This window comes from Aquarana catesbeiana, linkage group LG10, assembly GCF_042186555.1.
Source record: "Aquarana catesbeiana isolate 2022-GZ linkage group LG10, ASM4218655v1, whole genome shotgun sequence".
Classification (NCBI taxonomy): Eukaryota; Metazoa; Chordata; class Amphibia; order Anura; family Ranidae; genus Aquarana; species Aquarana catesbeiana.
The window spans coordinates 187,014,731-187,030,556 of NC_133333.1; the positions used below are offsets into that span (position 1 = coordinate 187,014,731).

A 15,826-nucleotide genomic window follows, 5' to 3' on the forward strand; every position below is an offset into this window, starting at 1 on the left:
GCCTTGGTCTTTCATTCAGTAAGTAGGAGGGGGCCAGGCCCAGCGGCACATCAACGTGGGGAACCCGGAGAACTGTGAGCACCTAGGTGAATGATGTACATGGAAGGGCGTGCCACACTGTTTGTTAAACAAAGGTAAAAAAAAAACACTGTACTATCCATCTAGAGGAGGGGTGGAGAGGGGGAAATGTTATGTAGAGGGTGAAGATCCGCTTTAATATCCCTTGTCATTCACCTGGGCGAATGATGTACATGGAGGAGCAGGCCACACTGATTGTTAAAAAAAACCCCAAAACACTGTACTATCCATTTAGAGGAGGGGTGGAGAGGGGGAAACGTTATGTAGAGGGTGAAGATCTATTTTAATTTGCCTGGGCCAGTTAAAGCCCAGTGAGCTAAATAATTGTGTTTCTCTGTTTGTCCTTTTCCCTAAAGGCCTGAACCTACCCTAAAACTGATTAGAGGGTTCCTGTAATGCAGAAAGGATCACTTAATTTTGGAGAATTTAGCCTTATGCACACTGGGCAATTAGCCTCTGTGTTTTCAAGTGTCGGGAGGCACAGGTGCAGTGTCCAGCCCGCTACCTGCAGCTTGTCAAAGTCTATGACAGGATGATATATGCTGCGGCTGGAGGTTGTACCGAGTGGTACTTGCATTTAAGACCCTATACATTCAGGGACATATGCCTGGAATGGAGGTATTCTGTGTTCTGGCATATGTCCCTGAATGCCCTAAATGTGAGTACCACTCAGTAGAACATCCAGCTGCAGTGTATTTAGGTCTGTCTGGAGGTTGCCCTGTGCCTCCTGGAGCATGAAAACTCCAGAATTTGCTGCACAGGGGTTAAAGACCCACTTTGCTTATAGCCTAGCAGAAGATCTTCTACCACATGCCTGATAGCTTTGAGCATTATTATACATGTGTTCAATAGCACTGAGGATAGCAGCAGGAAGTACACCTGGATTCCCTACTTTTCCTGGCATGGGCGGTCTCTTGGGAGCTGGGGGATTATGTTAAGGTGGCAGCTGGTACAGATGAAAAATTCATCAAATTGTTCATATTTTATCGATTGTTGTTTCTCTTTTGACCTTGTAAGCCCCATCAATAATATGGGACTTAACGCACCAAGATGTCGATCGGCTCTTTGAAATTCCTGTTCTCTATTATACCTGTGCACCCTACAAGACTTGGTGCACCTACAATACTGATAAATGCCATATTCTTTATTTACCAATCATGGAAATGTTTACCAGGCCCTCTGTAACCCATAAAACTGGTCAAGGAAAAAAATGACATCCTCAAAAGGTGGATTATTTCTGCATAGCTCCCAACTGTCCCTGATTTGGAACAAAGTCCCTCTGTCCCTCTTTCTTCCTCTTTTATCCCTCATTTTGGTCTGATCTATATACTGTAGTTGTATATAAAATGCACTATTTATCTTTCAAAAAGTGTTTCCCAGTGCTAATCCTTTCATCCAATTTCTAAATTGCTGCATTTGTAAATTTCAAAAGCCAGTATAAAGGAATAGTAGTGGTAAAAAAAAGCACTTGTGGGTTTAACTAATCTTTTTTTTTTGTATTACTCTCCTTTGAGGGGGTTTGGCAGGGGGGGTGTCCTATGCCTACATACTTTTGCTAATAGGTGTCCCTCGTTCCCATCTCAAAAAGTTGGGAGGTATGTTTCTGTGTGCCCTGTTTCCTTAACCGCTTGCCGACCAGCTGCCGCAGTTATACTGCGGCAGGTTGACTCGGCTGCGCGAATCGCCGTTGCTGTACGCTGGTTCATGCATGCGCCCATTGGCCAGCAGGGGAGCCAATCAGCGGGTCCAGCGGACTCAATGTCTGCTGTCCACCCGCGATCATTCCCCGCAGTGACAGAACGGGGATCTGCCTGTGTAAACAAGGCAGATCTCTGTTCTGACAGGGGATCGCACAGAGATCCTGTCTTTTCTCTATGCAGGAAGACAGATCTGTGTGTTTTCCCAGGCAGCCCATAGCCCCACACAGTTAGAAACATACCGAGCGAACACATTTAAACCCTTGATCGCCCCTGATGTTAACCCCTTCCCTGCCAATGTCATTAGTACAATGTCAGTGCATATTTTTAGCATATTTTTAGCACTGATCACTGTAATAATGTCACTGGTTCCCAAAAAAGTGTAAAAAATGTCAGCTAGGTGTCCGATCGGTCTACTGGAATGTCGTTGTCCCACTAAAAATCATGGATCACCGCCATTACTAGTAAAAAAATAAATAAATAAATAAAAGTGCCATAAATCTTTCCCTTATTTTGTAGACGCTATAACTTTTGCGCAAACCAATCAATATACACTTATTGGGGGGTTTTTTTACCAAATATATGTAGCAGAATACAAATTGGTCTAAATTTATGAAGAAATTTGATTTTTTTTTTTAAATTTTTATTGGGTATGTTTTATAGCAGAAAGTAAAAAATATTTTTTTTTTTAATTGTCTTTTTTTGTTTATAGCGAAAAAAATAAAAACTGCAGAGGTGATCAAATACCACCAAAAGAAAGCTTTATTTGTGGGAAAAAAAGGACAAACATTTTATTTGGTTACAGCATTGCACAACCGCACAATTGTCAGTTAAAGTAACGCAGTGCCGTATCGCAAAAAATGGCCTGGTAAGGAAGTGGGTAAATCCTTCCGGGGCTGAAGTGGTTAAACTTTAATTATAGTTTGCAATCAGGCCTGCTTTATTAGGTAACAGTGAGGTGTCAAAGTGTTTGAACTGCATAGAGCAGAAAAGAAACAGTGGATAAGCCGTGAGCCTAGAAGATGCGTGAAAACAGGGTGCCCTCTGCTGGCTGCCACTCCACACTGCTACTGTATGCAAGGTGCAAAATGTACATGGTGTATCATATGTTCCCATACTGTAAGAATAAGAAGTTAGCCATTAGCAGAGCTGCAGTTTTGTGTTCGCAGATGCACTTTACCATGCTTCATTTCCTGGCTTCCAAAAGCTTTAAAGTAGAACTCCAAACATTTTTAAATCCCCTAATCTGTAAAAGAAAAACGAAAACTGGTCAATCTCTTCTTTCTCTAAACATGCTGTATCGCTCTTCTGGACTTCCCCCTATTCCAAAGGCCAGCAGTCCTCTTTGGGCAGAATGACACTCACGTCATGCTGTCTATTTTGTGTGAGCCCAGCCTGTAGTTTACACACTCTCTACTGGATGTGTCATCATCACATAGGCTGGGCTTACAATACTGCAGGACTGAGCTGAGCTCACATATAAGAACTGCAGCGCTGATCAATCATATGGAAGATTTCCCCTTTCCTAATGTCCTGGGAACAACTAAAATATTGGATTTCCCTTAACTTTTGATCTCATTGACAATTGTCATCAGGCGAAAAAGAGACGGAGAATTTTCCCAACAGGGATACAGACAGCAAAAAAAAAAACAGATAAAGGCTCTAACCCACCTACACTCCCCCACTACTCCCCACTACATCCAAAACTAAAAAAAAAAAAAATGCCTACAAATACACTTCAAACAAGAACACCCCATTCGATTTTTTTTCAGTGTTCTGTTACCCAGAGGACAACGTTCATGTTGTTCCATGTTTCAATGTGCTTTGTAAGACTCCTAGCTACAAGTTTGGACAGGGAGCCCACCCTTTTCCTGTGGCTGTCTGACATTTTTCACCTCTTACTGCCATTTGTGTTGGCAAAGTGCTTGGGCACGAGAAAAATGCTGATGATCAAGCAGTTGTCTCCTTGCTAGTTGCATTGTCAGGCAGCCACATTTGGGGAGTGGGGATACTCTGTCCAGCGTTGTAGCTAAGCTTACATAGTACGTGGGAACAAGGCACAACATGTCCCTTGTGGGATAGAACACTGAAAACATTTAAAAATGAGGGTTTTTCTTTAAATGTCAGTAGTGTTCTCAACAAAGCCTCATCTGTATGTACTGTCAATCATTTTTTAGTCCGCCCAGCTCAGGTCATGAGTTTGCTGTACTGAATTTAATATAGAACACATGTCAAACACAAGGCCCATGGGCCCCAATATGTCCCGCCAGACTATGTCCTCTGGCCCTCGCACCCAGGCCTTTTTTTCAACCAGAATGTGTCAGAACTCAGTTTCGCCACCTCGAGCTCTCGCTCTCCGCTCACCGCTGTCACTTGTAAACACAGAAGCCAAGGGAGATGCAGATGTAGGTGCACTGTGGGATGGGGCTTCACATCAAAGCTTCCCTGTGATCCCCATGTGTGCCTGGGTGTACAGATGTCAACCAATGATTTCCTTGGAAGTGAGAGAGAGATGCAGAGCCGCCTACACGGCCAGGAAGTACTAGAGCCGAGAGGGGTAGGTGAGATGTGGATAAGCTTTTTTTCTGGAAGGGGGAGTGATGATGGCTGTAGTGGGGGATGGAGGAGAGTGGTGCAAAGGTCAGAGCCAAGAAGGGGTGGAAGTGATATATGGACAGCCTGTGGAAGAGAGCTGAACCCTGCACACTGTTCATTAAACTCTGCCCCCTGAACCCTACACTCTATACACAGCGCACTCCTGAACTCTGCATTCTGTAGGTAGCACACCACTGAAACTTCCCTCTGTGCATAGCACACCCCTGAACTCTACCCTCTGTATTGTGCGCACTCTTCAACCCAGTACCCTGTACACAGCGCACCACTAAACTCTGCACTCTGTATGTAGCACACCCCTAAAACTGCACTCCATACATAGCGCACCCCTGAACTCTGTGCTATGTATATAGCACACCCCTAAATCCTGCCCTCTGTATGTAGCGCACTCCTCAACCCTGTACTCTGTACGTAGTGTATTCCTGAGCTCTGCCCTCTGTACATAGCACACCCCTGAAACTGCACTCTGTACTTAGCGCACCCCTGAACTCTGCACTGTGTGAAGCGCACCCTGAACTCTGCACTCTGTGCACAACACACTCCTGGTGTTTATTGCCCCTTTAAGATCCTCCCACTGTTATCAATGTGATTCGGAGTGGTTGAGTTCCTGCACCTATTCTTTGAGAAAAAAAGCCCTGGATAAATGTATAAGTTCCCTAGACATAAATGAACCCTTTTAGTGCATGTACATTCCCAGTGTAAGAAAGGACTTTTAGTTTTCCGGTGTGCGGCTTTAAGAGTGTGATTTAGAATGCTTTAAAGGTAGATGCAGTTTAATGAATCAGGGCCATAAAATGACTCCACAGACTCCACAGGGGTTGCCTGGTAATGCATGTTCTCCTGTGCCGTCATGACCCTGTGAACTCTATAGCCCCTCTGACACTCTAGGTTCAGATATGTTGTGTATATCTTTAAATGACACACAGGCACAAATCGGTTCGTTTCAACTCTCTCTGATTTTACTTGTTTGAGAAGAGAGATTCAAATCAAGGATTAGTCAGCCAAATCCTGGTTACAGCCAAGACTAGGTTGAAACAATGCTTGCAGCAATAGCAGTTAGTAATGACAAATGAATGAAAACAATATACACCGTCACAATTGTATACCTTGAGAAAGCTTTTAATGGATATAAGGAAATGTTTCGGCTTTAAAGAAGAACCCCGGGCCGGCCTATAATAACTTTTATCCTAATGAGAGATAACGTACTATAATTACCAATAAAGTGTCCACTTTAAGACCCCTTTCACACTGAGGCGGTTTGCAGGCGGTATTGCTCTAAAAATACCGCCTGCAAACCGCCCCTAAACAGCCTCCGCTGTTTGTTCAGTGTGAAAGCCTGAGGGCTTTCATACTGAAGCGGTGCGCTGGCAGGACGGTGAAAAAAGTCCTGCAAACCGCTTCTTTGGAGCGGTGAAGGAGCGGTGTATTCACCGCTCCTAAACCGCTCCTGCCCATTGAAATCAATGGGACAGCGCGGCTATACCGCGGCAATACCGCGGCTATAGCCGCGCTGTACGAGTGATTTTAACCCTTTTTCGGCCACGCCAGCGGGGGTTAAAACCGCACCGCTAGCGGCCGAATACAGCTACAAGAACGACGGTACAGCAGCGCTAAAAATAGCGCTGTTGTACCACCGACGCCCCCACCGCCCCAGTGTGAAAGGGGCTTAAGAGCAATAAACAGTAATATCCTAAAAGCAAAGCCTTGCACTGTCTTCACCGGCAAAGTTGGAGCTCATAGAACAAGAATCCCTTAACCACTTCAACACAGGGCACCTTTTACACCCTTCCTGCCCTGGCCAATTTTCAGCTTTCAGCACTCTCACAATTTGAATGACAATTAGTCATGCTACACTGTACCCAAACAAAATTTTTATCATTTTTTCCTCACAAATAGAGCTTTCTTTTGGTGGTATTTAATCACCACTGGGTTTTTTATTTTTTGCAATATAAGCAAAAAAAGAGTGGACCTTTTGAAAAAAAAAACCCTTGTTTTAGTTTCAATTGTAAAATTTAGCATTTTTTTCATAAATTTGGGCCAAAATTTATACTGCTAAATATCTTTGGTAAAAATAACACAAATTAGTATATATTATTTGGTCTGTGTGAAAGTTCTAGAGTCTACAAGCTATGGTGCCAATCATTGAAAATTAATCACGCCTGATGTACTGACGGCCTCTCATTTCTTGAGATACTAACAAGCCAGGTCAGTACAAATACCCCTCAAATGCCCCCTTTTCGGAAAGTAAACAATACAAGGTATTTAGTAAGTGGCATGGTAAGTTTTTGAAGTTGTAATTTTTTCCCACAATTCTTGGGAAAATTAAGACATTTTTTATTTTTTATTTTCTTACAAAAAATTGTCATATTAACAAGTTATTTCTCTCACACAGCACATGCATACTTGCAATTACACCCCAAAATACATTCTGCTACTCCTCCTGAGTTTGGAAAGTAAACACCCCAATGTATAATCTATGAGACATAATGAGTCTTTTGAATAGTTCATTTTTTTCCAGAAGTTGATGGAAAATGTGTAAAAAAAATGAAAACGCATTTTTTTTTTTACACAAAGTTGTCCATTTATAAGATATTTCCAACACATAGCATGTACATAGCAAAATTGACACCCCAAAATACATTCTGCTACTCCTCCCGAGTATGGCAATAACACATGTGTGAGACTTTTATACAGCCTGGCCACATACAGAGGCTCAACGTCCAAGTAGCACCTCCAGGCGTTCTAGGAGCATAAATTACACATCTAATTTGATGACGACCTATCACACTTTTGAAGGCCCTAGAGCACCATTACAATATAAATGCCCACAAAATGACCCCATTTTGGAAAGCAAACACGCCAATGTATAATCTATGAGGCATAATGAGTCTTTTGAACGGTTCATTTTTTTCCAGAAGTTTTTGGAAAATGTGGAAAAAAAATGATACGCATTTTATTTACACAGAGTTGTCCATTTATAAGATATTTCCAAGCATAAATTACACACACAAATTCCTGCCAACCTATTGCCAACCACATTGTTGAAGGCCCTTATTTATTTATTTCATGTACTTATATACCCTTCATATTTCTAACACATAGCATGTACTGTACATACCAATTACAAACCAAAATACATTCTAGACATGTGCATTCGTTTTCGTCCAAATGCATTTTCGTCCGAATTTCAGGTATTTTCGTTATCGTATTAACAAACGATAATGAAAGTGCAGAATCCGAAAAACAAAAGATCCGACATAGACAAATGCTTTATTTTCGTTGCTACAACAGTTCGATATAGATAGGAGATTCGACATGATGATGACAATAACAATCTGTGTCCATCAAACCTGTGGTCAAATGTGCCTAACCTTAACTCTATTAGTCCAAGATTATTCTACATAGAGAGAAAAGATTCGACATAGAGAGAAAAGATTCGACATAGGGGAAAAAAGATTGCTGCTGGAATTGGGTGGGGGAAGTAAAATAAAAATAATGATGATGATGAATGTTATTGGCTGATTGTAACCAAACAGGAGGAGCAGTAAAATAGCTAGAACTAAGTACACACGTACTTTGGCTTATGGTGTCTGTTGAAAGTTCTAAGAAGATTCAACGGAGCAGGTAAACTATACGGCGTCGTAGAGTTTAGCTGCTCCGTCTAATCTTCTTTGAACATTCGACAGACACCATAAGCCTTCAATGACAGATTCGACCTTAATTAATTATGATTTTCGGACGAATGCAATTTTTAACGAAAAACGAAATAAATAAAAACAAATTTCGGGAGTAACTAAATAAATTTATTTTTCAGATGAAAATGAAATTCCGAAACGAAATATTTCAGTGTGCACATGTCTAATACATTCTTCTGGGCAAAGAGTAAACAAAAGATTACCTGCGGTTTTAGTAGTGCAATGGTCCACAGAGAAGAGCATCGGTCCAGGTAGCAGGCAGGGATGTGGTCAGCAGCAGCAAAAGGATCATCCATGCAGCAGGCAGGAATACTGTCCATAGTACAGGCAGCGGGCAGAGATATGGTCAGTGCAGCCACAGTATTGGTCCAGGCAACAGGCACATGGTCAATGAAAAGTCCTGGGTCAGTGCAGGTAGAGTTATTGTCAACACAGCCAAAGTATTAGTCCAGGCAGCAGGCAGGACCATCAAGTTTAGGGCCTCGGTCAGGAAAGAATGGGGACAGGGGTAGAGGCTTCTCCCACCCAAATCGCTTTGAAGCCTCCGGACTCCAGACCCTGTTCTGGGAATTACAAAACAAAGAGTTATATGTGGCCACTGTGAATAAGGGCAGGTGATTCATGTATAATTTACTTTCTGGAATCCCTCTGCCCTTAGCCCATGCAGGCAGGAGGGTGTGCTTAGCTGAGAAGAGCCCCCCCCCCCCCCCCGAAGACTCCTGGGATGTATGATATAATTTTCCTAGGCCTGGAAACCAGGAAGTAGTTGAAGAAATGCAAAATAATATATAAAACACTTAACTATGATATACTTTTCTATCTATTTACTAATGCTAGCAGCATATAGATTAAAAATAGTCAATGTTGACTGAGAGTGAACTTCCACTTTAAAACGCTCAAGAATACAAAGGGTTACGAGAACATGGTCTCCTTCAGTATATATGGTATAAACTGTAGGAGTGTTGAGGGACTTTGCCAAGTAAACAACAAAGTTATAATTCTAGACTCTCAATATTTCATCTTCTCAGGGGAACATTCTGATTGGAGGGAATGGAAGTCTGATGTGCAAGAAATAAATATTGTATCTGCTGGGACTTCTTGAGGTCTCCAAGCATCACTCTTGTTTACTGAGTTTCTATTACAAGATACAGCAAAGGTTTTATTTTATGTGTGTGTGCTGAGTCATAAGCTGAATGAGTACCATGAGAAATTTGAGTCGCTAATAGCCAAAGTGCTTTGCTGCCAGTATACCAATATCCTCCAGCACCGGTGGGCCTATGTTATCATTTTGAAATGTATGCTTCTTAGTTATTTCCTGGGTGGTCTTCGGTAGACAGATAACATACTGTGATAAATCTCAATATAAGATTATTATCCACCTCTGCTCAGCCTCAAGGCGCACAGATAGAGCTACCGGGAAACATTCTCTCCTATTAAACCATGGGTTATAAGTAAACTATGGTGGATCTAGCGCAAGGGACAAATTGCATACAATATGCATTATCATTGATTTCATTAACACAGTGTGGGCCCCTTGGGCCAAGTGTGCAACTGAGAAAATCCTCCCTGATACTTTAACAAGCAGCTAAGTCATTAAATTATATTCATACTTATATGCTTACTTTTACTTCTTTTTGTTCAGTACTTGCACACATCTTGTTGATTAAGGGAGATACATATAATGCTAGTTTAGGCTTTGGTGTACAAGAATTCATTTTTATCTGACAAATACAGATGGTGCCTAGTTGTTTCTCACAGTTTGCATTGTATTTGTTCATCATATTAAAATAACAATATGTTCTAATAATATGTAATAAAAACCTCTTCTGCAAAAACATGGTTCACTACTTTAAGTGAAATGTATCTCAACTTTAGAGAATATAAAAATGAACCTGTCAGTTTAAAAAATGTATAAACCCTAATGCACTGCCTTGGAGCAGGCACCACAAGGTGTGTACTGGTACTTCATTAACCACTTGGGCACTTAAACCCCCTTCCTAACCAGACCAATTTTCAGCTTTTGGTGCTCTCACATTTTGAATGACAATTACTCAGTCATGCAACACTGTATCTATATAAAATTTTTGTCCTTTTTTTCACACAAATAGAGCTTTTTTTTGGTGGTATTTAATCACCGCTGGGTTCTTTATTTTTTGCCCCCTAAAAGAAAAAAGACCGAAAAATCTGTAAAAAAATACATTTTTCTTCATTTCTGTTATAATATTTTGCAAATTAGTAATTTTTCTTCATATATTTTGGCCAAAATTTATACTGCTACATATCTTTGGTAAAATAAGGACAAATTGGTGTATATTATTTGGTCTTTGTGAAAGTTATAGAGTCCACAAGCTATGGTGCGAATATCTGAAAATTGATCACACCTGAAGTACTGACGGCCTATCTAATTTCTTGAGACCCTAACATGCCAGAAAAGTACAAATACCCCCCAAATGACCCCTTTTTGTAAAGAAGACATTCCAAGGTATTTAGAAAGATGCATGGTGAGTTTTTTGAAGTTGTCATTTTTTCCCACAATTCTTTGCAAAATCAAGGTTTTTTTTTAAACTTTTTTTTTACACAAAATATGGCGGGGTATTGCGAAGTATGGCGGGGTATGGCGGGGTATGGCGGGGTATTGCGGAGTATGGTGGGGTATGGCGGGGTATGGCGGAGTATGGCGGGGTATGGCGGAGTATGGCGGGGTATGGCGGGGTATGGCGGAGTATGGCGGGGTATGGCGGGGTATGGCAGGGTAATGCGGGGTATGGCGGGGTAATGCGGGGCTTTGCAGAGTATTGTGGGGGTATTGCAGAGTAATGTGGGGTATTCCAGGGTAATGTGGGGCTTTGCAGAGTATTGTGGGGGTATTCCAGGGTAATGTGGGGCTTTGAAGAGTATTGTGGGGGTATTGCAGAGTAATGTGGGGTATTCCAGGGTAATGTGGGGCTTTGCAGAGTATTGCACAGCAGTAGGGATGGCTGAGCATGGATGGATGGATGGATGGCTGGATGTCTCTGTGCAGCGCTGTGGGCACTACACATCCAGCCCACAGCGCTGCAGCCATCCATCCATCCCCCTCTCCGCTCACAGTGTACCGATCGGTACACAGGAGGGGAGGAGAGGAACCGGCATCATCAGATGACGCCGGTCTGTTTACATGTGATCGCGCCGTCATTTGACGGCGCGATCGCATGGTAAACGGCCGCGATCAGTGGCCATTTACCGGGATCCGTGATGCGCCGGGTCCTCAGGACCCGGCGGTCACGGATGTGCTCGGGTGCGCGCCCCAGGGGGCGCGCGAGAGGGGAATTCCGGGAGGACGTCATAAAAATCCTAATATTATCTGCTGGAGTTTTTTCCCTGTTTTTGATTTGATATTTTAATAAACTGTATTGAAGCTATCAATGTATTGGCCAGTTTCCACAAAACTCTGGTGGTTGATTAAACTTGGATTGTAGATTTCTTAGCTTTTTATATGTTTACTTGCAATCATACTGGTGGATGAAAAGTGGCTGAAATTGACTGGAAATTGTTTCATATATGAACAATTTTAGACTAGTTGTAAGATAAGAAATTGGCAAATCTGACTGATCAGATGTACATTTGGTTACAAACTATACAGCACACAATAATAAGACAATTTACATTTGTTTGATCTCTTTCATATTTGGATCTACAAAACATTCAAAAATGATATATTTTTTAATTTGCTATATTTAGGTCTTGTATTGAATGGTATCCTTATGAATAGACCTTGTTTTCTAGGGTAAGTGAATATTGCCTGAACAAGGGATGGCAACAGATCCATGACAACAAAAGAGAGGACTACAAGCTGAAATGGTGCGAAACCAAGAGCTCGGCCACCTATAATGCCTTCCGGGAAGGTGAGAATGCATACATTGCATGTTTGATGCTGAAACACAATGCAGGCAGTTCCCCAGTTGCATATATCTGATTTACATACTTACAAGGGAGACAACAATCTACCCCTAGGAAGGGAAAGTTATTCCTATTAGAGTTATTGTGGGAAAAAGGTGTCTCCATTGAAGCTTTATCACCAATCTTTGTTTCCACAACAACCCAACATTTTCAAAATCCGATTGTCACAGGGACAGATAGGGAGGTAAAATCTTCTGATCAGGGGCACAGACCGCATCACAACATCACAAAACAAACCCTTACATGAGCTATCCAAAATATGTAAAAATTATTTTTGGGCTGGAGTTACACTTAAAAAATTTACCTGTTCCAACTTACATACAAATTCAACTAAAAGTGCTTGTAAACCCCCGATTGTCACTTTTACCTATAGGTAAGCAAAGAAAAAGACTTACCTAAAGGTAGTGGAAAAACTCCTAAACATGCACCGTTTAGGAGATATTTACCTTGTACTGTACTGATGATGTAATCGGTGCATGCGCTGTGAAGAAGCAGACCTCCATGCTGACTGACTGGAGTGAAGTCACACGGCTCCAGCCAATCACAGAGCCGGAGCCCGCGGCCCCTGAAGGAAGAGAGCCGATCTGTCCATTGGCTCCCTACTGCGCATGCGCGAGATGCGCTGCGCTTTCTTAATGGTCCCGCTGTCTTCTGGGATCTGTGTGTCTCTCAGAACGCAGCAGAGGGAAGGAGGAGGGGCCGTAAATTACATAGATCGCAGCACAATGATTGCGGAGATCTTACCCAGAAGTGGGAGCGAGTACCTGGTTTTGACAGGTATCCCCCCCCCCCCCCCCGGAAGGTGCCAAATGTGGCAGCAGAGAGGGGTGAGGAAGCAAACAAGCGGAGCTTCCCCTTTTGGGTGGAGCTCTGCTTTAAGTTACTCCTCTTAGTACTAGATGTATTTAGAAGAATTCTATATTGAGAGAAATATGAAGGATGTCATTAAATGACCACCTCTTTAAAATGTTAGTTTTTTGGAACTTTGACCTGGTTCCAAAAAGTATAAAAAATATAATCAAAACAAAAACTTTCTATCACCTACCGAACCCCTAAACCATAGAAGCCAAGCACTGCACTGTTGCTGGCCAACAAATCTTAACAGCTGTATCTAGTTTGGATTAAATAGCTCTATAATATTAGGCTATATTTGTCCCATAATCCAGGTGTTCTGAATATACAGCTGGCCGAGGGGCTCAAAGAAATAATTTGCATGACCCTGCCCCCTATCCTAAGATGAGCATGAACTCCTATATTTTTGGGATTTGTGATGGAAGTGAGATGTATAGATACCTCCTATTTCAATAAGGTTCTAGTGTGCTTCACAGATATTGGGGATGATTTATTAGGCAAATAGGCTGTTCCCTTTGCAAGGGAATTTCCACAAGAGCTTAGTGACTAAGTTAAAGCTCTGCTGACTTCCATCACCCAGTCATGCACAAGAAAAAGTGCTGATGTTTTATTTTCCTTGCATGTGATTGGGTAATCTTAGCAAAATGAAACTTTACTGCATTCACCAAGCTCTGGGGAAAATTTCATTTTTCATTCTGGCTGGTTGGATAAAAAAAACTGAACCATGTATGGCCAGCTTAACTCTTTTGGGTTGAGTGCAAAATCTGGTGCAGCTCCACATAAAAAGCAATCGGCTTCCAGTTTTTTGTTTTTTTTTGTCAAGGCTTAAAGTGGTTGTAAAGGCACAAGGTTTTTTTTACCTTCATGCATGCTATGCATGAAGGCAAAAAAAACTTCTGTATGCAGCAGCCCCCCCTAATAATTGCCAGAACCCCTTTTGATCCAGTGATGTCCAAGAGAGCCTTGGCTCTCTGGGGACTCGCACTCCTGATTGGCCTTCTGGCAGCAGTGGAAGCCATTGGCTCCCACTGCTGTCAATCACACCCAGTGAGCCATTCAGGAGACGGAGGGGGCAGGGCCAAGCCGCAGCTCTGTGTGTGAATGGACACACAGAGCTTCAGCTCAAAAGCGCGCCTGCTTGGGTGCCCCCAGAGAAAGCTGCTTGCTGTGGAGGCACCTAGAAGGAGCGAGGGGCCAGGAGTGCCAGTGGGGGACCCAAAAGGATGAGGATCCAGGCAGTTCTGTGCAAAATCACTGCACAGAGCCGGTAAGTATAACATGTTTGTTATTTTATTGTTAAACCCCTCCCCCCAGGGTTTAGTAACCTTTTAAATGAACAAACTGAAATTAGAAGCTGATTTGCTGCGATGCAAAACTGCAGCAGATTTTGCGCTCTCCAGTTTGAGTAAATCAACCCATTTGTCTTGTGCTGCCCTGCAGATAAAACATAGAATATAGGATATACTTCCATAAGTTGTTAGTATTCAATTTTCATTGCAAAAACATAGACAGCAATAAGGAGGTTTTGCATCTGCTTGGTATAAAAATCACATACTTTACAATAATGCATACTTTAATGTTTTATGTTTAGGTGAACAACTTTTGTATCAAATACCTAACAATAAGGTGCTCACCACGAAGATCGGACTTTTGATCAGCCTACGGGAATATGAAAGAGTCATGCAAAAAATCAACAAAGCAAGGTGGGCAATCATCTCTAATTACAGTAGTTATAAAAGTGTACCTGCCCCTAATACAGTGGTTAGGGATCCATTTGTGGCTTTTTTATGAATCACTATTCACTTTATTTATTAGAAGTTAGTAACTCCATTAAAAACCACTTGTCGACCAGCCACAGTACATATACTGCGGCAGGTCGGCTCTATTGTGCAAAACTATGTACCTGTAAGTTGCTTCATGCAATAAATACTGTGGGCGCTCGCGTGGGTCCGCCGGACTCGATGTCCGCCAGCCACCCGAGATCGCTCCACAGAGAGGCAGAACAGGGATCTGCCAATGTAAACAAGGCAGATCCCCATTCTGACAGGGGACAACATGGAGATCTGCTGTTCCTAGTGATCAGGAACAGCGATCTCTGTGTTGTCCCAGTAGCCTATCCCCCACACAGTTAGAACACACCCAGGGAACACAGTTAACCCCTTGATCGCCCCCTAGTGTTAACCCCTTCCCTGCCATTGTCATTTATACATTGACCAGTGCATTTTTTTAGCACTGATCACTGTAATAATGTCACAGGTCCCTAAAAAGTGTCACGTGAGGTCAGATTTGTCCGACGCAATGTCGCAGTCCCTCTAAAAATCACAGATCGCCGCCATTACCAGTAAAAACATTAAAAAAATAAAAGTCTATAAACCTATCCCCTATTTTGTAGACGGTATAACTTTTACGCAAACCAATCAATATACGCTTATTGCGATTTGTTTACCAAAAACATGTAGAAGGATATATATTGGTCTAACTGAACAGAACACTTTTTTTGGATCTGTATTATAGCAAAAAGTAAAAAATATTGTTTTTTTTTTTCAAAATTGTCTGTGTTTTTTTGTTTATGGTGCAAAAAATAAAAATTCACAGAGGTGATCAAATACCACAAAAAGAAAGCTCTATTTTGTTTGGGTACAATGTCGCATGACCGCGCAATTGTCCGTTAAAGCAATGCAGTGCCGTATCGCAAAAAATGGCCTGGTCATTAAGGGGGTAAATCCTTCCTGGGCTGAAGTGGTTAATGTAAAGCATAATTTATAATGTCATGTCATGTTGTCAGTCATACTCTTATTCTATTGATATATCCTTATGCATTACTAATCAAGGATTTGTATTAATAAGCTTACAATACAATTTACTATATGCTTGTGTTCATTTTTCCAGATTAAAGGTTGCTATAGAATTTCAGGAGTTGTGTAGACATACTACACAAAAGAATACTGTTTA

At 41.9% G+C, this 15,826-nt stretch overlaps 1 protein-coding gene across 1 annotated transcript in view; it reads left to right on the forward strand.

Annotated features, from left to right (window-relative positions):
- Positions 1-15,826, forward strand: part of TTLL10 (tubulin tyrosine ligase like 10) — a 130,654-nt gene that overhangs the window by 73,416 nt on the left and 41,412 nt on the right. The window contains exons 4-5 of the mRNA XM_073603070.1: positions 11,849-11,967; positions 14,466-14,577. Coding sequence (XP_073459171.1) covers positions 11,849-11,967; positions 14,466-14,577 — 231 coding nt within the window. The remainder of the gene's footprint in view (positions 1-11,848; positions 11,968-14,465; positions 14,578-15,826) is intronic.